At 37.7% G+C, this 23,862-nt stretch overlaps 1 protein-coding gene across 2 annotated transcripts in view; it reads left to right on the top strand.

Annotated features, from left to right (window-relative positions):
• LOC127575884 (PC3-like endoprotease variant B) overlaps positions 1–23,862 on the top strand; it is a 591,287-nt gene that overhangs the window by 227,629 nt on the left and 339,796 nt on the right. For both annotated transcript variants that reach the window (XM_052026095.1, XM_052026094.1), the window contains exon 5: positions 15,385–15,500. In XM_052026095.1, the coding sequence (XP_051882055.1) occupies positions 15,385–15,500 (116 nt within the window). The remainder of the gene's footprint in view (positions 1–15,384; positions 15,501–23,862) is intronic.

Here is a 23,862-nt window from a genome sequence, read left to right as displayed (position 1 = left end):
TCTGTAGTGACCCCTGGGAATCTTGGCTTATGAAGGTTGAAAGTGGAGAAGATATGGAATTGAGAACTTTGAATCAGTGCATTAGGAACATATGGAGGTCTTGCATTAGTGACAAAAGGAATGAACCACCTCACAGACTACTCATCCACCCATCCTGTCGGCCACAATCTGTGGCAGAGTTTGTATTTCCCAAACTGACTCCATTAATCAATAGTGGAAATAAAACAGCATTGATCTTGAGGTACAGCTAAAGAAGGTGAAAAGTATGAGAAGTGGTATTGCCCTCTTTAGGGTCCATGTGAAATCATATCACAAGCTGACCTGAAAATTATGCTGTATGAAGAAATCCTTAGCATCTCAGTTCAAGGTTAATGGAGGACTTTATCTATTTAGATTTCCTGTTAAAATGAAAGATAAAGGAATTGTGAATCAGCTCATCCAGCATTAATCAGCAAATCTCGACAAATCATAATTTTAAGGTGGAAGTTTCAGAACATGTTAGATCCAGATAAAATTTCTGGAATTCTAGTGAGCTGCATTAGGGGACAGGTTGCTGTATGCTGCTTTAATGTTTTGTAGGGATTAAGCTCAGAGCCCAATTTTGGCCTTGCATTAGGCTGAGCTTGTTAGGCATTGTTCCACCATGAATTAAAAACACAATATTACAATAGTATTTAGAATGCATGACAGAATTGAAGGCCATTATGATAGTATGTTAAATGCAACTCATTTTTGACTTAATATATTTTTTAGAAAAAGTGCCCAATCAGATACATAAAAGAAAATGAGTAAATATATTTTAAGAATACTTTCTGTAAGTAATTTCACAATAGGCTACTTAGAAAAGATTCTGATTATGGTACAAGAGTTTTTGAATGACAGGTGCTTCTGTGATTGGAGAAGTACTGGCAGTGGTGTACTGAAGAATTTTGTACTTTTACTAAAGTTATTAAAACAGCACCCTCAGGACCTTGGTAATGGGCAGTGGATTTTTGGGAGTATTGGATATTAGTCCTATTTATCCATGAACATGCTTTATTTTTAGATGTAAATGGCAACGTAATAAATTTTTCAGCAAACTCATTGAGTTTAAAGGGAGCATGGAAACATAGGCTCTGGTGAGTTTAAAGGGAGTGGTAGAAACAGGACTCCAGTGAGTTTAAAAGGAGTATAAAAAACAGCATCCTTGTGAGTTTAAAAGGAATGCTGTAAACAGGATCCTGGTGAGCCAGATGCCAAACCATAGAAATTTCTGAATAATCAGATGTCGGATGTCCAGAGTTTCTATGAGTGCCTAAGAAACACAATCATGAGTTGATCATTCAAAAAGGTTAGCAAATTGTTAGAAGAAACTTTGAGAGACCAGGAATGTGCGGATTAGTTAAAACAACTATATAATAATTTAATGAACTTGTGATAGGCGAAAAGGCCTTCTGTGTTACAAATGTTTAAAAGCAATTCAAGGAGCTTAAAGATAATACACAACTATATTAACTGTGTATATTTGTTACTGCTTTAAAGAATATTGTAAACCGTGAAAGCTAAATATTTCAGGTGAAATTATGTTAATTAACTAGAAGTAAGGGAAAGAAAAGAGCTTTGGACTGAAATGAAAATCATTATGATCAAGAAATTGTGCATAGCAAAATGTTGTACACTGATTTGTGTCTGCTAGTGATATTCTTCAGTGGATGACCTCAACAAGTATCATAGGGCTGATTACCTACTGATGTCAAAAGACTAAAGTCTGCACAAAATAGTTAAAAATACATTTTGAGATATTGTAGATTATTGCATCAACACCATTCATCATGAAGCATTGATGTGGTGTGTGAAATGTTCTTTATATAGGCATTATTTTATTGTTCATCTTCTATTTCAGAATTATTAAATCATTTTATGTGAATTTAGAAACATACAAACAAGAATAAAGCTTTCAATTTTTTGGGTTAATGCTGCCAAGCAATTAAATCATGGTTAATTTGTACCTGGACTTTAATTATCATTTTAGCTCTCTGTCTTATGCCATCCCTATCTGTCTGCCTAATGGCTCAGGAAATAATGAACACCAGTGGTGAGACAGTGGTTCAATCCTTAGTCTATATAACATTAACTGATCAGAACCATCTTAGCTAAGCCACATTATTGGATACTATAAAGGTAGACAGTAGGAGAATCAGGGTAGAATTTATGGACAGACACATCACAGGGAAGTAAGTGGGGAACGGGATTTCTCAGAGAGAGAGCATAGACTGCAAAAGAGCAGAATAATGACACAGCAGTTAATGTTGCTGTCTCAAAGCTCCAGAGATTTGGGTTTGATCCTGACTTCAGGTGCAGTCTGTGTGAAGCTTGCATGTACTCACTGTGACTGTGTGATTTTTTTTCTCCCAGATGCTCTGGTTTTGTCCCACATCCCAGAGCCATTGTTAAGTTAATTGGCTACTATAAATTGTGTCTAATGTAGGTGGGTGGAAGGAAAAATCAGGGGGATGTTAGTGGGCATATGTGAGAGTATAGATTATGGAAAAATAAGTGGGAACATAGGATTCAATTGCTCAGAGAGCTGGCATTGAAAAAATGTCCATCTGTGTCATGGGAAATATGCAATATAATAATGAATGCCCTTGGACTGGAAAATTGCTTACAAAGTTAGATTGGCTCATGGACATTCACTAATATGATTATATGTAACCTTATTATTTATTAATTTATGAGACGCGGACACTGCTAACTGCAGTACCAAATTGACCTTGACAAGGTGGCAGTGAGCCATTGTCTCGTGTTACCACAGTTCTTCTGGTGATGGTACATGCTCAGGTTGTTCAATAGGAAGTTCTGGGATTTAGACCCAGTGTATTTCAATGTACAGTTATAAAGAAAACTGCAATTTTCAAACTGTTTACTCAATGGCAGACATGAGTTTTGAAAATAGAAAGGAGAAATCCAACAAATGCATCCTTCTGCAGTCTGGAGAAAAAGTTATGGAAGGCAAGGTAATTCTCCCTCTAGGTGCAGGGAAAAGAATAGGCAACAAAGAAAGGAGGTTTTTCCTAACTGCTGCACAATTAAATAACTAATGCTTTGAAAATCTGTTAGCTGTTTTGCATGACATGCTGAATGGGAAATTGTTGCAAAGTCTTTACAAATTAAAAGGGCAGGAGAGGAACATTTAAAATAAAATTAGCAATCATAATGGGCATTTTCATAGAACAAATGGGTTTGAGTTGATTGCCCCTGGAATTATTCATTCCCCTTTCAAAATATAGGATCAAGGGTGGAGTAAGCTAATTCCTTTTACTCACTATAGCATTCACTACTCCATATACGGAGGGAACATAATTGGAAGGTTCATTGAGAAATACAGCACAGAAACAGGCCCTTTGGCCCAACTCATCCATGATGACCAAAGGTGATCACCTATACGAGTCCCACTTGCCCGTGTTTGGCTGATATCCCTCTAAACTTTTCCGAACCATGTACTTATCCAAATGTCTTTTAAATGTTGTCATTGTGCTTGCCTCAACTACTTTATCTGGCTGCTCATTCCATATACACTCCACCCTCTGTGTGAAGAAGTTGCTCCTCATGTTCCTTCTAGATCTTTTCCCCCCTCACCTTAATAGTGGTTGAAAATTATGAAGTATTTCAGCACACTGTTATTTCAAAAGAGGCATTGTTATTTCCATATAATAACTCACATTGTTTTATTTGTCACAATTAGGGCTTTCACGTTGTCACCAGCAAAGCAAGCTCACGGATAAGTCCATGTTAGTGACCAACCAAAACTTTAACCTTACAAGAAGTAAATGGATTAACCTAATACCCAATTATCAATCACTCTTAAGAAAAAATAGTCTCCTTGTTTTCTCAAAGCCCAGAAGATCATTCGATATACTTCTATTAATGGAGAGGAGGCTGTTCGACCCATTAGGTCCATGCTAGTTCTCAGAGGACCATTCTCATTAAGCCCATTTTCCCTTCCTTATTTTCCTAAACTTCTTTCTCACACATGCCCATCAATTCCCCTTTGATTCTTTTTGCCATTAACCTACACTAAGACTAAGTTACAGCAGCCAATCAAAAACTAGCAACACTTCTTTGGAATATGGGAGAAATTGGGAGCAACTGGAGAATATCAAGAGGTCATGGAGCAAACATGCAAACCCTGCCTAGACAGCACCAGAGATCAGGATTGAGCCTGGGTCCTGGAATACCATTTGTACATCACAACTTGTTTAGTGTTACCATCTTGATATATTTCTTTTCCTTCATTATCACAAGTGCACATATGAGCAACAGCTCCCTATTGTATGCTTTGGTAGATGAAAGACTGCATATAAATTAATAGAAGAAAATGCTCAATATAGTGTACACACACAAAATGCTAGAGGAACTCAGTGGGTCAGGCAGCATCTATGGAGGGAAATGGACAGTCAACGTTTCAAGTCAAGACCCTTCATCAGGACTGGAAAGAATGAGGGAAGATGGCCAGTATAAAAAGGTGAGGAGAAGGGGTAGAGCAAGTGCAGTTAGCGCAATGTTATTACAGCGCCAGCGATCTGGGTTCGATTCCCGTCACTGACTGTCAGGAGTTTGTACGTTCTCCCATGTCTGCGTGGGTTTCCTCCGGGTGCTCCGGTTTCCTCCCACATTCCAAAGACGTACAGGTAGGTTAATTTGGGTTTAAAGTGGGCGGCGCGGACTCGTTGGGCCAGAAGGGCCTGTTACCACGCTGTAAATAAAATTCTAAAAAAAATACTAAATTCTAAAGAGCTGATGTGTGATAGGTGAATCCAGTTGAGGGGGATGATATAGAATGCACACCCTGCCTTCCTCATTTCCCTCTGTCCCTGTATCCTCAATTCTTGCTGTAGTTCTTCTCTTCCACATGAGTCCAGTTACCTTATCAATTTCTAATCTACTTGTGAAAGCTGAATTTGTTTTTTTCTGTTTTGTGTGCCAATACAATCAGAGGGCAACTATCATATTACCACTAGTCATGGTGAGTCAGGGAGTCTACCTTTTAACAATAATCTCACATTATGCTTAGATGGCAGCAATCTCTTTTATCATAGCAACTAGAATCCATTCTCTTTCACATTCTAAAAATTCCAAATTCTAGATTGTCCAAAAAATGTCAGGTCTAAGATGATTTCAAATAACTGCACCCCTGGCAGGTGCAGAGATGACAATGTGGCAGAAGAATGCAGTAATTGGACATCCAGTTCGACTGAGCTTCCTTTCAAGACCTTCCTTAGAACTCTGCTCTTAAGCAAAGCTTCAGGTTGCTACTTTTCATGTTCAGCCAGATCGTCTGACCTGCTTCCCATGCTCGGTCCCCTTCATCCTCCCTCTGTGCTCACACTAATGTTTGATGGCAGTGACCTTTGAGATCTTGTTGTGACTTTGAGATCTCGATTCTGCCACTGTCCCATGACTGTATCAGGTCATGAGTGGCAATCAGTCCATTAGACATAGCATCTTAAGGACCTGCATTTAAAAGCAGTTGAAATTTATTTAAATAATTATAAAGTTAAATATTTAAAATTAATAAATGTATTTAAAATATTTTAAAGTACAGTTAATTAAAAATAAACATCAGGGAAATAAAGACAAATAAAGAAAATGCTTAGCTAAACTTGCCTTTTAATTGTTAGTGACTGCATTCAAATGAATCAGGCTGTAGTAGATATGCCAACCATGGCTGGTGGATGGGTCAGCGATCAGGTCGAAAGTCCAATTGGGTCTTGAGCTCAGGACATTATAGAACACCCTGGACTCAGTGGTGAGTCCAGAGGTGGAGCAAGAAATCAGATGCATCTGCTTCTGGCTTCCAGGTTGATTCATATTTTCACAATCCTATTCTCCACCAATGGCTAGCTTTCATCCTAATCTAGCACAAGGTCCTTTATCTCAGATTTGCACATTTGTTATGCTTCATTGGCATGTTTCTTCTCCATTGTGGAGAAGGTGCATTGTAAATTTATTGCGATAAATAAATCTTAGATACAGTGCTATTAGTTGCCACAAAACTGAAAACGATGTACAAATTTATTGGCTTCTTTCTGTTGGGTTTGTAAAGCTGGCAAAATCACTCCACTTTCTTTAGTACAGATTTGTCTTATAACATAAGTTTCATCAATGGCAGCTATCCAAGGTGTCAAACTTCTTATTTTAAATATAACATCCTGTGGGTTTTATTTGATTATGTGTTTAACTGACTATTTGAGCTTGAGAGAGAAGTGGTTAAATTTCATTCCTTCAGGTCAAATTTGGAAAGTACATATCTCGACCTATCTCGTTCCAGTTGAGCAGTCCTTCTGAAGTTGTCAGAAGATAGAGAAGTAATCCAGGGAGATTTGATGAGAAGTTAGCAGCAATCTGGCACAGAATTTTCTTGTTCCAGGCCCAATTCACTTTGAAGCTTAGTGCAGCAGAATTGGAGGTTAATTTCTAACTTCCACAGACCACAGCTAAGCCAGCAATTTAAACAGAATTCCCTGTATGTTTTAACTTTAATAAATGCATTTGGCAGTTTTCCGCCTAAGCAGTGGTCTTCTGAGGCATTCGTTTAACAATCTTCTGTAGATAAGGAAGGTATTGTGAGAAGGAGCATTCAAATGTATGCGTTTGGAGAGAGAAGCTTAATGTTTGGGTGAAAGTGTACACATGCTTCCATAGCTTCATGTTTATTTTGGATAGTTATCAGGGATAAGGTGGGTGGCATCACCCTCGTTTACAATCCCTTGCACACGATAGCACATGATCTAATCTGTAAACAGTATGCTGGCATACAATGGGAAGGATTTCATGGGTACTTTCATTTAATTCACTTTGTTTTGGGATGGGTATCCCATCCTGAATTACTGTTGAGAAGGTTATGGTTGAATCACAGTGGTCCTCCCAGTCAAAGTACTCCCACAGTGCTTCTGGTGAGGGTGTTCCAGAATTTAGATCCGGAGATGATGAAGGGCCAGTGATATGTTTCTAACTCTGGGTGGTGTGTGACTTGGAGGTGAACCTGCAGGTGACGGTGTTGCCAAGCATGCCAAGATGGTGTTATCCATCTTGATGGTAGAGCTCACATGTTTGGGAGTTCTATCGTGGTAACAGAGGTGAGTAACCGCAGTGCATTTTGTACATGGTACACACTGTAACCACCGTGTTCTGGTGATAGAGCGAGTGAATGTTTAGGATGGCAGTACCAATCAAACAGACTGCTTTGTCTTGGAAGCTGCTGAACTTCTTAAGACTTGTTGGAATTGCACACATCTGGGTAAGTGAAAACTATTCCATTTCAATCCTGACGTGCCTTGGAAAGGTTTTGGCACGTCAGGAGATGAGTCACTTGCCACAGAAATCCTTCTCATTGACCTGCTCTTAGAGTCATACAGCAAGGAAACTGGATCTTTGGCCCAACAAGTCTACACTAGCCATAAATAGGATATTTACATTAATCCCATTTTATTTTCCCCAAAATCCCATCTGCTTCGCCCAAGATTCTATCACTCACACATTCGTGTCAATTTTTACAGTGACCAATTAACCTACCAACCTGCACATCTTGGGATGCAGGAGGAAACGGGAGAGCCTGGGGGAAACCCATATCATCACAAACGAATAAGCAAATTCCACACAGACAGCACCAGAGATCAGGATTGAACCCAGGTCACTAGAACTGTGAGGTAGTAGCTCCACTAGCTACACTACTGTGCCTCCCTTTGTAGACAAGATTTTTGTCGTGGCTGGTCCTGTTGAATTTCTGGTTAGCTTTGATGGCGGAGGACTTGGCAATGCTAATGTTATTGAATGTTAGGAGTAGTGGTTCATCTATATCTTGGACATTGCCTGACACTTTTGTGGCATGAATATTAGTTATCACCCCATGCTTGAATATTGGTTAAATCTTGCTGCACAGAGGCATGGATTGCTTCATTTGTTGATAATTTGCAAATTAAATTGAAAATTGTATTGTCATCAATGAATATCCACACCTCTGTCCTAATGATGGAAGGATGGTCATTAATGAAGCAACTGAAGGTGGTTGGGCCTGGGACACTGCCCTAAGATCTCCTGAAGTAATGGCATGGAGCTGAAATGATTGAACTCCAACAAACACAGCCATCTTCCTTTGTGCAAGGTATGACCCAAGGTGTTTTCCCCTTGATGTGGATTGACTTAGCTTTACCAGGGCTTCTTGATGCCAGCCTTGGTCCAATGCTGCCACTCTGCAATTGTTATGAATACCCAGAAAGTAGGTAAGAAGAGGGGCGCTTCAGTTTTAGAAACCAAGGAGTTAGTATTCCATGATTTCTCTATCAGCCTGCAATGTAGATAAAATGAACAAGAGAAAATAAATATAAAATTACTCTTATTTTACTTGTGTTCTATGAATGCGGCACTACTTATGTTTTTTTGCATACAATAATCATTCTGTGAAATTGCTCACAGAGCAAATTTGTTGCATATTTTGTTCAGTATGCAATTGAAATGTAACACCAAGGGTTTTCATACACTTGAACATAAATAATTTTAAATATTTTCTTTTTTTTATTAGTTATTACTCAATTAATTCTTTGGCTTATCGTAGCATTCCCACTTAAGAATTGAAACAACCCAATGTTACCGTTTACTCGGTTGGGGAGAAAATTTTTTGGAAGGCATGGTAAACAAAGTCCCCTTATATTGCTGTTCATATGCATTCAGAGCAAACCTTATTCCTCTCGAAACCATAAAGCAGATAACAGGTCAGTTATCTCATTTGTTATTAGTCAGTCCTTGTTGTGCACAATTGGTTGACAATTTTGCATTCATTACAATTGTGACTGTATTCAAAGAGCAATTCTTTGGCTGTGATGCACTGAGAGATATGAAATATGTCATATAATGCAAGTTTTTCTTTTTTTCTCTTTTTTTTCTGAGATCCCCCTATACTACATGCTAACCTTTTACTGAGTGAGTGATTAGATAAATATTTGCCAGCTTCTAGCCAAGGAGAATCAGAAACTAACCACAGAGTGTATGAATAGCTTCAGGTGAACCTCTTTCCAAAACTTTCCTCCATCCCATCATTTTATCAATCTTTCCCACAGCAACATGCTTGAAAATGTTAATTCACTGTTTGGGATTCACATTCATGAATCTACCTCCATGCTTCTGTGTAATACTAGCACTTTCAACATGCTTTAACATTTCTGCACAATAATTCTTTTTGAGATTTTGTAAACTGTAATTTCTAACTATCATGACCATAACTATCATGACTTTTCTTTCTCCATATTATCTACCATGAGTGCCTGAAGACTAAAACTGGTAACTAGATTTCTATGCATGCCCACAGGCTTCTTTTAATGACTTGTGAATGATCGTAGTTTAAAGCTTTGAGGAACTAGTAGATTAATGTAATCTTGCTAGATGCAGACCACCCTGTGTCTAAGGAAAATGGAGCTTAATCCCATGTATTGAAGGGATGGTTACATTTTTACATAAACAGCGAGGCAATGAGCAGTAATGGATACTTTTATATTCAGAATTCAGCTCGAAATCATGGATTTTTTGGGTGCTATTGTTGCCAAGTGCATTTCAAATGGACAGTTTAAATGCATCCAATATGCCAATGTGAAACATTTTTATGAGGACATTAAAAAGTATGCATCTAATACTCAAGGAAGCTAACTTGATGTCACTGCTGTCATAGAGATCAAGCCACCAGTTAAATACACTTAACATTGCACAGGTGAGGTACTGTTCAGATCCTCCCCAACAGTGTCTAATTAAAATACTCATCAACTACTTTCAGATTAGTGGTTGATTTCCCTTTGTTTTTACCATGGTCCAACCAATGACTGATACTTTAGAGTTCTTTAATGTTGGTAATATCAACAGGGAGTTCTATTAGGTGCTGAAGGATTTTGTCCTGAATTCTGCACAAGCCAGATGTTCTCAAACGAGGAAAGTTAAGCTGCATTTCTTTTAGAATATGCTGTTATGAGGATTGTAGGCTTCTCCATGGTGCAGGAAGCATTAATTGTACACACATTGTGAACCGTGAGAAGTGATGCAGCCCAAAGTGAACCCTCCTCTCATAGGCCAGTTGCGGTGTGATTATATGTGGCACATTTTGCAAGCCTATGTCTAGCGTCCTAGCACTTGACAAGTAGGCTTCATTCCATGGTAGTCCAGTCTGCCGTTCACATTGGAGCCACCATGACATATCAAAGGATGTCAGCTGGATGATAAGGGCTATCTGCTACTGGCATTCCATAATTCTTCTTGGTTTCCTGTGTCAGTTCCTCTCCTAGAATACCTGCTACCACCACCTCCTTTTTTGAGAAGCAGGTTGTCATTAATTAGTGTGGACGAGCTTTAGCAGGAGTTGGCTGCTCATCATATTCACCCCCTGCTGAGGTGTGCACCCGTTGCCTGTGTAATGCTGACTGCATGTGGCAGTCCTGTAAATGAGCAGGCAGCATGTTGTTGGCAAGGCATCTGCATTGTAACCAATGGGATAAAGTTAATCATGCATTGTGGCGTTCGTGTCCATTTCACTGGTCGTATAATTTAATCTCCATTTCTTTGATCCAGTTTTGAAATAAACCATCACAGGATAATGCAGTAATCCTCAAGAGCAGAAAATCAATATAAGTGCTTTGATTAAGCAGGAAAATACTCTCCTTTTGCTTGTTCCAGGTGTGTGATGTGTACTTTTTAGAGGCAATGGGTGATGTGTCCAAACTCTCTGGTTTGCATTGTTTGGTGAAAGATTCTGTTTTGACCGGCAGTACAGAACCACAGGTCCCCCATCATCAAAGATGGAACAGATGATTTGGTGCTTTGCTTTTTTTAAATTGTTCCTCCTGAACCCATAGAAAATACTTGACAGGCCCAACATCCTCTCTCCAGGATGTTGCTAGGTTCTGGGTGTGACTCTAAGAAATAAAAATTTAAACAATTACCAAGGGAGGAAAAACATTTTCATTCATTAGTCTTGGGCTGTAAATATTTACAAGGCTATTTTACATAGAATGAACCAATGATTGATTTAATTTATTCAAGCACAACAAATGAATGTGGATATAATATATTGTATATGTGATTTGTAGAAACCTATTATTGTCAAGCCTGTTATAGAGGAGTTTACGAATGTCATATTATTTCAATTTGATAATTCACTGAGAAAAAACAAATTGTGATAGTTTTTTTTCAGATCCTAACATTTTGAAGTAATTTTACCCATGACATTCTCATAATTATTTACTTAACCAAATCATGGTACAAAGCTGATGCCACAAGAAATATAGCAGAGAGACAGGAATAAAAACAATCTCTCCTCTTTCAACTGCAAAAGCTGTGGGAAAAATATACAAAAGTTCACCATATTTCCAGGTCTGCAAATACTTATTAGATGAAGCAAAATTTAAAGGAAAATTGTTTGCTGTTAAGTCACAAACAACTGGCTTAGAAGATACTCCATGAAAAGTCATCTTCTTTGTCCAGAAAGGCATAATATTGAACATAACCTGAATCTTTGAAATGCTCAGATTCAGTAGATTTCTCTTTCCAACTCCTGGAGCAAAAATTGTGACAAATTCACTCAGTAAGTTCACTGTTTTATTTTCTTTAAAATCTGCAGTGTAAAAAGCAAGACACATGCAATATATATTAAAGTAACCTTTTCAATTACCAGTGAGCACAGTACCTTGGAAAATAGGACTCAGTCTGCAGCTGGTAAATACAATGTATTTGTAAGGTTTTTCTAATTTAATTTTTTTAATTGTTATTTTGGTATAGGTCATTGTTGCTAACTTCAAGTACATTCCATTTCAGTACAGTGATTTAAAAAAATATTCTATTTCTACTATCAAAATGCATGTTTAAAACATTTTCTCTCCCTAACCATAATTCATATGGGTTTTTCTTGTACATACCATTGGAGACTAGCCTTGGGAATATGCTAAGCTACAAAAAGCCTCTATTAGAGTTCTGGGCATAGGAGAGTAAACGGAGATCTCTTTATATTCATCAACTGCAGATTCCTAGCACTTTCTGTTTGTGTTGCCATTTCCTGGTGGAAAGGTGATATTTTATTTGGCTAGTTCATGATTTGTGTGCAATTGGGAACATTTTTCTTATTGGAATGGAACTAGGGAAAGAATTTCTATATTTATTTTTCTGCGTTCTCTATTTGAAATACTGAATATCAAAACCGCATTAGTTATTTATAATTGTGTAGCAGAAATAATTAATGCATACATGGATGATGGACACATATCAACAATATGTCCCCTTCCTTCCTACACTGAAAGTTCTTTGGTTGTTACCTGATAAGCTTTTAAATTTTATTAAACACCCTCCGCCAAAATAAAAAACCAGGTTTTGAGTTACAATGTGCAAACAGCTTCTTCATGAAAAGAAACCTGTTTTTCATTTATTTATTTTTTTTCTTGACACAAGTTCTTTGATCAACAATTAATGAAGTAAAGTATTTGAGATCTCTACTTGATTTCAAACTCTGCATGTTCTGGCCAATCCTTTTCTGATTTTTAATTTGGTGACTGTCAATGATATTTGTGCTAAACTTTGATCACATCCTTTTCATCTTTGAGATGATTGCTTCCCTTTCTAATATAATGCATATCATACTGTACAGATACTTATTGAAATTTTATTAATACTTCACAAACCATTTCTCTTCCCACTTTTGCTTCCACTGTTTGGGTACTACAGAATGGTTGGGTACAAAAGAATGGGTGTGTTCTACCAATTCCTTTGTTTATTAAATAGCTTAAAGATCTGTACGAGAAACATAAATGATATAAAAGAAAGTATGATTTACTTATCCAAAGCAAAATAACGAAGATGCAGGAAATCTGAAATAAACCCAGAAAATGGTAGAAATATTCAGCATGTCAGGCAGCACCTGAGGGGAGAGAATCAGAGTGAATATTTCAGGTCAATGACCTTCTGTCAGAAATTTGCATTGCCCTATATTGTTGAATTCACAAGTATGTTCAGAGGGTATAATGCACCTTGGTGAAAGATGAGCTATAGTTCCTCAAGCTTATGTGGATCTTCATTGAATCAATCTAGGAGGCAGAGCTTAGTCATCTGTTGTTGAAATTCTGGACTTGATATTTAACCTTGTTTCTTCCTTTATTTGTTTTGCGTTTTCATACCTTTATTTCCATTTAACTTCTCCTCCCTTCCTGAGCATTGTTTCTCTTTTCACAATTGTGATTTACTTAAGTTAGGTTCAAAATATTTTGCAAGTGTAATTATTATCTCAACAGCCACTTATACTACTTGGTTTGCAGTGGCATCAAGAAAGCTTGAGAGTTGTTCCACTATTTATGCTGAATTGCTGGAAATGAACTGGGTATTGTAAATATCATTTTGAAAAAAATTCAAAAAGCTGGGAGACATAAGTCATGTAGACAGGAAAATAACTGTACCAAAATACTTCAGATGTTTAAGTGATTTGGTGAAGCTGTAGCAGATGGATTCAGTATAGATAAGTACAAAGTCATCAATTTTAGACCAAAAAAGATGGCTTCTAGTATTATTTTTAAATGCTGAAGAACTAAACAGAGAAAGTCTGAAGTGAAGGGAGTGCATCAAGGTTCAAGTGAGTGCCATGAAGGTTCACTAGTCTGATTCATGAGATAGAGGGACTGCCTTTTGAGGAAACATTAGCTCCACCACGTTTGGATTGACTAGATCTTTGAAAAATAAGAGGGGATCTAATTGAAACTTACAAAATTCTGACAGGCATAAATAGATTGGATGCTCAGAAGATGTATTCCCTGGCTGGGGGTTGGGGGGAGTGGGAGGGTCTAGAATGAAGGGTCACAGATTCAGGTTACAGGGCAAAAGATTTGGGAGTTAGAGGAAGAGAAATGTCATTGCTCAGAAGGCAGTAAACCTGTAGAATTTGCTTCCACAGGGGCTGTAGAAGCCATCTCTGGACATATTTAACAAGTAGAGAAATAACTTCATAGACATCAAGGAATAAGTGGAAAGAGCAGGAATATGGTAGTAAGATGAATGATGTAGCATGATCTTATGAATGGCAGGTCAATTTTCTATGTTTCTATGTTATGTTGAGGTCATGCATGCAGATCTTTAAAACACAATGGTCAGATATGAAAAATAAAGAAGTTAATGGAATGAAAGCTTTTAAATTGAAAACTGAGGACATTTTTACTTTGCCTATACAAAGCCCATGTCTGGTGTCCCGTGTATTGTTCTCAATAACTCGCTTTAGGAGGGTGTATTGGCCTCAAAAACTGCACAATAAAGATTTATCAGATGGATACTAGAAATGCAAAGTATTAACTAATGAACAGAGTTTATGTACATTAGGTCTGAATATATTAAAATTAAAGCAGTAATTGAATTATGGTATTTGAGATTTTGAAAGAAAGTGATATCATAGAAAGAGACAAACTATTTTCCATTGACACAAAGGTGCAGGGTGCTGGCAGAAAGCCTTAAAATTGGAGCCAGTTCATTTAGAAATTAGGAAACATTTCCTCACACAAAATCTGTTACAAATGTGGCATTCTCTTCTATGAAAAACAGTGGATCTTAGCTCAATTAATTGTGTTAAATCTGAGATTTTTGCTTATCAAGATATTAAGGGATTTGAAGTAGTTAAACAGATCCTGGATCCAAGCTTGGGGGCTGAGTGGTCTGTTACTATTTCTTTTTTCCTACGTTAGGCTAGAGCACAGAAAAGAAAGTTAATGGTTTATTTTCCTATTTTGAAACCGTGTAGGAAATCAGAAATGTGTGTATGTTGATGAGGACAAAGATTCTCTGGGTTATAATACTTCCCCCCTACCCAACCTCCATAACTAAATTACTTGCCAACACTGGCTAAGGTGAAGAAAGGCAGTGCTTTACGATGGAAGTGTGGGTCTGTGTTAGAATGCTGTTAGAAACAAATGGAGGAAAAATGGTAGATAAAAGAAATAAAACCACCAATCTTTTTCTGTGACCAATTGAAATTGCAGTTTGACATCAGATCTGCTTTCTTTAATTTCTAAGTGCTCAGCAATTTAAAACAGAATGACTTTGGCATGAAGGTTATTTTTATGGAAGTGTTTAAGTGGAACCAATTTCCAGAATCCAAATACAATGTGCACAAAGCTGATCAGCATTTTCAACCAAAGGTGAATTTCTACCTCTTTTTAGTCTGTTTAGAATTAGACATTTTATATGTGTGTGTGTATATGTGTGAGGTGGAAATTTCTGGTGAATCTTAATATAACATTGTTGCACTATTTCATTAAAATGTTTTAAATTTTATTTGGAAACATTTTTTGTTAGATTTGAATTACAAAATAAAATAAGTGACTGATCTTTATGGTTGGTTTCCAGAGCGAGTGAAGAAAGATGCTATCCCTTCAGCAGTCTTCAAAGTATTGGACTCAGAAAGTGAAAAAGGAAATGCACTGCAGTTCAATGACCCTTTGTGGTATGCACAGTGGGAGTTGGTAAGCATTACATCACCAGTTTATCCATTTCATTTTTGTTAACCCTTGAAGCACAAGCTACTTGTGAATTCCCAAACTTCATACCTGTGCAGACAAGAGGATGATTCTATTATACATTATGGAGATCTATATACACATGAACTCAAATACATGTTTAAATCCATGAATGATCAAAGGATCAAAAAATTATTGTCTATACCAATGAATCTGCTTAACTTTTATGCAACCAATAGGTTTAGGTTGCCTCTTTCCCTTGTAATTGTACTTTCTGACTGATAAATCACGAATTATTTCTCTTTTCTTTTAATTTATTTCAGTCTTGCATTCTGTGATGAAACCATTTAATTACAAACCCAGGCATCTTCCTAAATGTTATCCTTTAAGGAGAGAAACATCATCAATTCAGTTGTTATAATAATAACTAGTTTAAAACAGTACACGTATATTAGATTATCAAGGGTCTAGCAAGAACGTGGAATGAAGGGAAAAAAGCATTAATCAAAAATTGATACTTAAGAAGCTGGTGAATTTGAAAAGTGATATATTCCAAAGACACTATGATTTGCATCACCAAGTTTTGTAAAAGATGGCTTTAGAGATGATGGATTCTCTGGTTATGGCAATTGTATAGGGCCTCAGTGAGAATGCATTTGCAGTATTATGTGCCGTTTTGTTCTCCATACCTAAGAAAGGAGGTATACTAAATTCTCTTTAAATAACCATTCATTAGATATATTTAAGACACAGTTAGATAGACTTTTGCATAGCAGGGGAATTAAGGGTTATGGGGCAGGTAGGTGGATCTGAGTCCATGGCCAGAGGCAGAGCAAGCTCGACGTGCCAGATAGCCTATTCCTGCTCCTATTTCTTATGTTCTTATGTTCTCTTTATTTAGAAGGAATAGGGGCATGGACTTCCTGCAGATAACAAAATGCAGATGCCTTAAGGGTGGTTACAATGACACTAAGGCTAAAAGAGCCTCCACGGATATAACAATTTCCATACAAATTTCAGCATAACCAAATGAAGTATAGAAGCACTCCAGACCATTGCTCCCCATGTTCCCGAGTCCCTAGTGTTTCTGACCCTGATCCCCAAATCTGGCTTTGAATGCATACCAGTTATTGATATTTCATTGCCTGCCAGCATAAGACATCGAATACAATCCATCTCATGGCCAACTGGATTCACCAAACACTGCAGGAGAGGACTCTGGAAGAACACATACAATACTCCTAGTAATACACTGCCAACTTCACATGGATCCATGGATAGTAAATCAGCAGACAATGAAGACTTTGCATACTTACCAGAAGTTACTTCACCAAATTGCTTCCAGGGATGGTGGGTTTGCAATATGAGGAGAGCTTCAGAAGACTTGGACAGCATTCTTTAGAGTTCAGAAGAATAGGAGGAAATTTCATTAAATCATACAAAATTCTTAAAGGGCATTACAGGCTGGAAGCAGAGAGGATGCTTGCCCTTGTCAAGGAGTCCAGCACCATGAGGGGACAGTTTGAAAAAGTGGGAAAGGTTCTTTAGAGCTGAGATCTGGAGAAATTTCCTCACTTGGCAGTAACCCAGGAGATCCATGGAGCTCACTGAGTTTCATTGAAAACACATCTCTGAACATTAAGAAAACCAGGATTGTGGTACTGAGGTCGCAGAACACCCGTGATCTTAATGGATGACAGAGCAATCTCGAAGGCTCCCATTTCTCATGTTCTTACGTCATGTTCTTATGTTTTTAATTATAATGGCTCCATTCAGTTTTACTTGAAGTTCTTGAGTCCCCAGTAGTTTTTACATCCTGTAGGTATGCATCTTATGATTGGTGTTTGAGTTGGTGAAGTCGGTTATAAGATTTACTGTTTGTACATGTTTTAAGCATTTCCTAGTGCCTTGCACACCTTGAAATGAAACCTTTGTGCACTAACATTTCATGTGCTGATATAATTAGCTTACAATATGTGCTCGCTGAATTTCTTAAATATTTTGCAATCATTAAATTTCTGGTCTTCTGCAGTAGCTGAAGACCTGGCGATCTAAAGCTGGACTAATTTGAAAACCTGGCAAAGGAACTGTAGCTGCAATAGAAATTGAGATTTTGAATGAACCACATGGAGACTGGAGCTGCAGACATTTAAGAGGAGGTCTGGTGGAAGAACTTCTCTTGGACAAATGTCTCAGTCAAATCTCACTGAACTCAAAAGTACATTGAGGTTTTATACTCTTTAAACACAAGATAACAGCAAGTGATTAAATACGTTTTTAGTAGTCACAATTACAGTTTACTTCAACATTCTGGGTGTAGACATATGACTCCATAGAATTACATATTTACAATGGAAGCACATATGAACAACTCTGCATATTCAAACACCTTTTTGGAATCCAGACACCCAAAACAGGCTTCTTTTATCATTGTGATGGTTTTTATTCAAGCAGTTATATTGAAGACTGAATATCATTTGTATAAACTGGCTGCTACCCCATGATTCCTAAAGGATGTCACCCACCTAGCAATCCCTAACAGATATCATTGTTCTTGACTAGTCATTGACGTTGATGTAAAAATGGTGTTAGACAAAAGCAAAAAAAATTGATGGAATACCTAAAAATCAATATGAGTGGCAAGGAATTTGATCCTTACATTAATGCAGATTAATGTAACATCACCCAGATTGTTTTAATCTTTTGAACATCGTGACTTTATTCAGAATGACCTGTTTAACAAGTCTTGATAAACAACCAACTATAGGGGGCATTCCTGCTTTTTATATTTTAAAGCAAATACTTTTGATGAAATTTTGCAATTACAAGTTTTTTTTATCCCAACTTGTAGCATCCTCCTTCACCTGTTCTTCACCTGATCTGCTCCATTACTGATAAAGCTCAATTTAATGCAAGCTGAGAAAGAGTGCACTGTGTATGCCACTGCATATCTTAGCCTCATTATTCCTTGATACCAAATATTTTAAGCTACAATGTGTGAGCATCAGAAGGTGTCACCGTGACATTTAATATTGTTAAAGAATATGAATCAAAACAATTCTGCAAGCTTTGTGTTAACCCACAGAAGTGAACGAACTGACAATGTGAAATAATTTAAGTCAAAATCATGAATCGGTTAATAAACATTAGCTCTGGAAAAGCAAACTTATTTCTTGACTAATATTTGGAAGCATTTCTGTTGATTATTTTTGGTTAGTCAACAATATGTTTCAATTAGTATTATACATTCAGGGATTCTACAAACAGAATTGTAAAATCAGACAGGGAGCCACATTAGGATTATTGCTGGCTCATGTGGAATGTTGAAAATTTTCTGTGGCGTTGATTTTGGTGACAGACCCAGAGATAGACTTGTGCTGCCTGATGTCCAGTACTTAACACAATTTACAAGAGAAATAATTAGAATGTTCAGGGACATAAATGGGATCAGATAGAAACCAGAGCACTCAATGGCCAAATTAAAAAACCTACTGCAGCTGCTGCTACTTAGTCCCCAAGCTATTTAAACTGAATGGCTGAACTTTGAGCCATGGTTGAACTTTGAGCCAATGGCAGAAATGGCAGAAATGTAATTTTCAAGACATTATTCCACCCTGAGGACAGCTTTCGTACCTATCTGGTTAGTTATTTGAATGGAATAGAATAACCCCCATCTCCACTGAGATAAAATGACTTGGAAACCAGAAATCTTTAGTCTTCAATTACTAAAGTAGAATACAAAAGCAGAAATATTTCTGATTTACCATGTGGATTTTAGCAAGAGGAAACCTGAACAGGTTTTGATCAATAGCAACCACTTTCAGCAGCCCATTGGATAAACAATCCACCTTCAATGAAACCAACTTTCAGAAGTGGAGTATAACGTACAGGACATGCTATATTGTATCTGCTTTTAATTCATGTGACCAAGGACAAATTTCTACCCCAATGGCAAAATTATAAGTGTGACAAATGACAACTTCAAAAACGATATATGGAAAGTCTTCTACATTGCTAAGAAGGAAAAGGAAGTCTGTGGTAATTATTACAGTATGCATTGTAAATTGACAATAGAAGTGAATGATCTGCTTGGAACATTTTCTCAACAGAATCATTGTGCAGATGAATAAGGTGTTTGAATGACTGGGTGTTGAATGGGACAAATTCAATTACATTTTCTTGTATTAGCAAACTAGCAAGGACAGGAAGAATATTTGTGCTAAATCTTTAAACACTTCTGAATATTTACAAATGATGGGTCTTAACTATATTGTTATATGGGGAGGCATGCTTAAAACTTCTGTAATACATGATCTTTATTTAAATAGAGGGATTTCACCGATTCTAAATGTTTTTTATATTAATTTTTTCTGACATAATTGAAAATTATTGAATGTAAATTATTAATATAAAAACAACCTACATATTCTGCCTTGGTCAAAGATATTGGGAAACCCACATAATTTGTATCAATTAATTCAATTTAATCTTCCAGTTAGCTGATCTCTAAGCAGTTTGGATTTGGTTGACAATCCCAAATTCAAGAACAATCCTTATTAGTTTATAAATCAAACAGATCTATTGTTCCAAATTTCTCTGTACTCCCTAATGGTGACAATCATTATGAATTGAAATGATAGGTGATTTACAAAATGGAAGGAAACTCTTTCTTGTTTTTCCCCTTGTTTGTCCACTTGTCTCTCATACCCTTGATGAACCCACAAGCCAGCACAGGATACTACAGTTTGTGGCCAGGATCAAACCAATGGGATAAAGGCAAATTGGCCAGAAATTGTGCTTGAATCCAGGTCAGGTTGGGTTACAGATGCAGGCCCTCAGATTTAGTGCATTTTTGGTGGAAACATCTCCATCACCATGTGATTTCAGATTTCCAGGCACCCTGGATTATTTCTGAATTACCCAGCATCCAGCTGAAGAATCTTCCTTCTTCTTAGACAACCCCTCAGGACTGAGGATGTCGTACTTTCATTCTTGTTTGAGTTCCTGAAATGGTTTAATGAGGCTGATTGTAGAAACCACAGACTCTTTCACAGGTGGGGTAGGTGGTAGCTGACTTATAAGGTGGTTGGGTAGTTGTGTGGATGGTGCACTCCTTGAAACCTTTTGCCTGCCGTCTGATAATTTCTTTCCATGACAGAGTTCAGAGAGTAGAGTTTCTGTTTTGGAAGTCTAGTGTTGGGCATGTGGGTGATCTCACCTGCCCAATGTGTGTAACTAGGGTTTCAATGCTGGATTGTTGGCCTGGGAGAGGTTTGGTTTTCTTGTCCTTCCAGTGAATTTGGAGGTTTTTGCAGACAGTGTTGGTGGTATTTAGTCCAAGTCTCAACAGATAGTCAACTCTCAGTAGCATGTAGGAGCTGATAGAGTTCTGCTGCCTGGTAAACTATGAGTTTTGTGCCAGGTATGAGGTCTTCATCTTCAAAGGCCCTTTTGCTCATTTGACCAAAGGCTGTGCTGACACATTGCAAGTACCAGTAGGTTTCATCATCCATGTCTGCCTTTGTTGAAAGGTAACTCCTGAGATACAAGTGATCTATGTTCTCCAGTGTCCCACTCTAAATGTTTATTCTTAGCTGAGAGTGTGGTGAGGTGGCAACAGGTTGGTAGAAGACCTTTCTCTTCTGGATGTTGAGTACAAGGTCCATCCTCTGTGAACGTGTCATTGATGGCTTGGAGCTGGGCCTCTGAGCATGCTCGAATGCAAGCATTGTCTGTACACTACAGCATGAGGTTTGGGTAAGTTGGTTCTGGAGGCTTGAACAGCCTCTCATTTGTTCTAAATATTACCTCCACTCCCACAGGAAGCTTTTAGGCGAGAGGGAGAAAGAAAAATTGAGAAAATATTGGGGCAAAGACACGGCCTTGTATGATATTAATCTTCACTGAGAATGGCTCTGTTCCAGACCAATTGATGAATATCATGCTTGCATGCCGTCATGAAGCAAGTGTAAGATGGAGATGAATTTCTGAGAGAGGACAAATTTGAGGAAGGTGTTGCACAGCCACTCCACAATAATGGAGTTAAAGGCTTTGATCACATCAGAAAAAGCCATGTATTTTTCTAGAAGTTGTTGCCTAGCAAAGATCATGCTTGCTGTGTCTCTGCATGAACAGAATCCACACAGATTTGGGGATCAGCTCTTTGACCACTAGGAGGATGCTTGCAGTGACTTTCCTGATGGTGGATAGCACAGGGATATCCTTCTGCAGTTACCCCAGCCAGACTTATCTCCCTTCTTGAAGATGGTCACAATTACAGCATCAGTGGAGTTTCCTGGAATATCCTCCTTTTCCCAGATGTGGGCAATGAGGCTGTGGATTTGTGACTACTTAGTTTTAAGATTTCAGAAGGGAAACCATCTGTTCCTGAGATCTTATTCTTTTGTGTTGGGATATAACCTTCTCCACTTCTTGTCATTCAGTGAGAGATGGTAAGGCTGGTGTAGACAAGTTATACAAGGTTGAGTTGAGTGTGCTGTCATTCGTAAATAGTATAAAAATTATGGAAGTAGAATTTAATCCTCAATGTAAGTATATTAATGGAAGCTGAGCTCCCTATTTAACAAGCATACACAGTCAGCACTTCTAACATTCATGCCCCAGTCTTAACCCTTAGTTTTTTCAGTTTTCTGTTGGGAGCCAAAGGGCTGCCTCTTAGTTTAATGAACCAACGAAGACCTTTTCCTTTTAATGAACTTAATGTATTACCTGAATCTTATGAAGCAAAAGACCATTTTTAAAAGATGATAGTTCAGATTTCCTTTGAGTTAATGGTGGACATGTACATGACACTTTCACATTATTGCTTGATTTACCAATTTATCTGAGGAATTAGTAAACATAATCCAAATACTTAATGCCTTTTTTTAATTTGAGGAAATTAAATAGATTGACATCTATCTGCAAATATTACCACCGGCAAATTCTAGAAGTTTCTCCAATTTTGAACTGGACTGTGAGGACCCACAAAAAAATGTAGGATATGAAAAGTTATTCAAAATATTCAAAGGTTTTGAAAAAAAAGTTCTCTTTGAATGAATGTTTTAGAATGGAGGTAAAAGAGAAAGAGGAGGAGAAGTTGAAACAGAGCTGACAAAAACACTTGAATATAAATGTGCATTATCCTATTCCTGTTTGACCCAGTGCAGGTTCTTCAGTATCACGATTGTGGTGTCCATCTGCTAATAATCAGCCCACTTGCTTCATTCATGCATTTCCACAAAGTCCAGTTTTGTAATTGGCTGTTACCAGTCAAAGTCAGGCAACATCAATCTCTTCAGGGAAAGTTTTTAATTTTCGGCAACTGTGGGTGAAAATTGTGATGGCAAGCATCCCAAATTTCCTCTATGCTCTGGATGCTTTGGCGGAAGAGGTAGAGGGGAGCAAGAAGGTTCTATGCATGCAAGAGCCCAGATATCCACTATGCTCAATACAAGATTAGAAGAATAAAGAGGCACACTCCAGGCCAATACCAGGAGTGAGGAACTGAGAACATGCATACAATGGAACAAATGTTTTTGGTCTTGCATGTGGATGCAATGTCATCACTGACTCCCAGCTTCACAATTGCACAAATGGCATCACATACTTCATGTAACAAACTCTCATAACTCACCTGACAGAAATCTATTTCAATTCCTATCTAATATTCATATGCATCTATTCCAAGCCTCACTTTCACATCTCAGAGTTTACTCGTACTGCCATCTATTCAGTCACAGTAAGCACATTGCTATACATTAGGGTACATCGCTTTCTTCTACTGGAGCAAGTAGGACATAATCAGCATTTGTACCAGTTCACCAGGTTGGAGGTGATTGTACCGGACAACATTGAATGGTGGTTGCCAATTGTCCTCGAGACTTTCATGATCTGCTGCAGTGCTGGTGGTGAAGTTTTGTTGTTATGTAGAGATCTGCAGGGTTTTGATGCAGCAACAATGGGGAAATTCAGATATAATTCCAAGTCCAGATAATGTAAACGTTGGTGGCAAACATGGAGGTGCTGGTGTTGCAATTTTATCCTTCCAGCTGGTTGTGATCACGGGGTTTCCAAAGGCTGCAGGAGAAGCTTTGGCAAGCTACTGTGGTTCTTTCTGCAGACCGTATGCACTTTCTGCAAGATACCCAAATTTTGACCTGTTCTTTGAGTCACAGTAATTACAAGTCAAATACAGGTAAGTTTCAGGTCAATGATGACTTCTTAAGATGAAGTTGCTCGGGGACTCGGTGAATGTAATTTTCCAATTTCAAGGGGAAATGATCAGATTTGATGGAGATGGCCATTTCTGGACACTCGAGGAACATGAATAATAATTGTCACTGCAAAGTCAAAGCCTGATTGTTGT

The sequence above is a fragment of the Pristis pectinata genome, chromosome 11, assembly GCF_009764475.1.
Source record: "Pristis pectinata isolate sPriPec2 chromosome 11, sPriPec2.1.pri, whole genome shotgun sequence".
Lineage (NCBI taxonomy): Eukaryota > Metazoa > Chordata > Chondrichthyes > Rhinopristiformes > Pristidae > Pristis > Pristis pectinata.
Note: the sequence above shows the minus strand (reverse complement) of the source record. Positions and strands in the feature narration are given on the sequence as shown.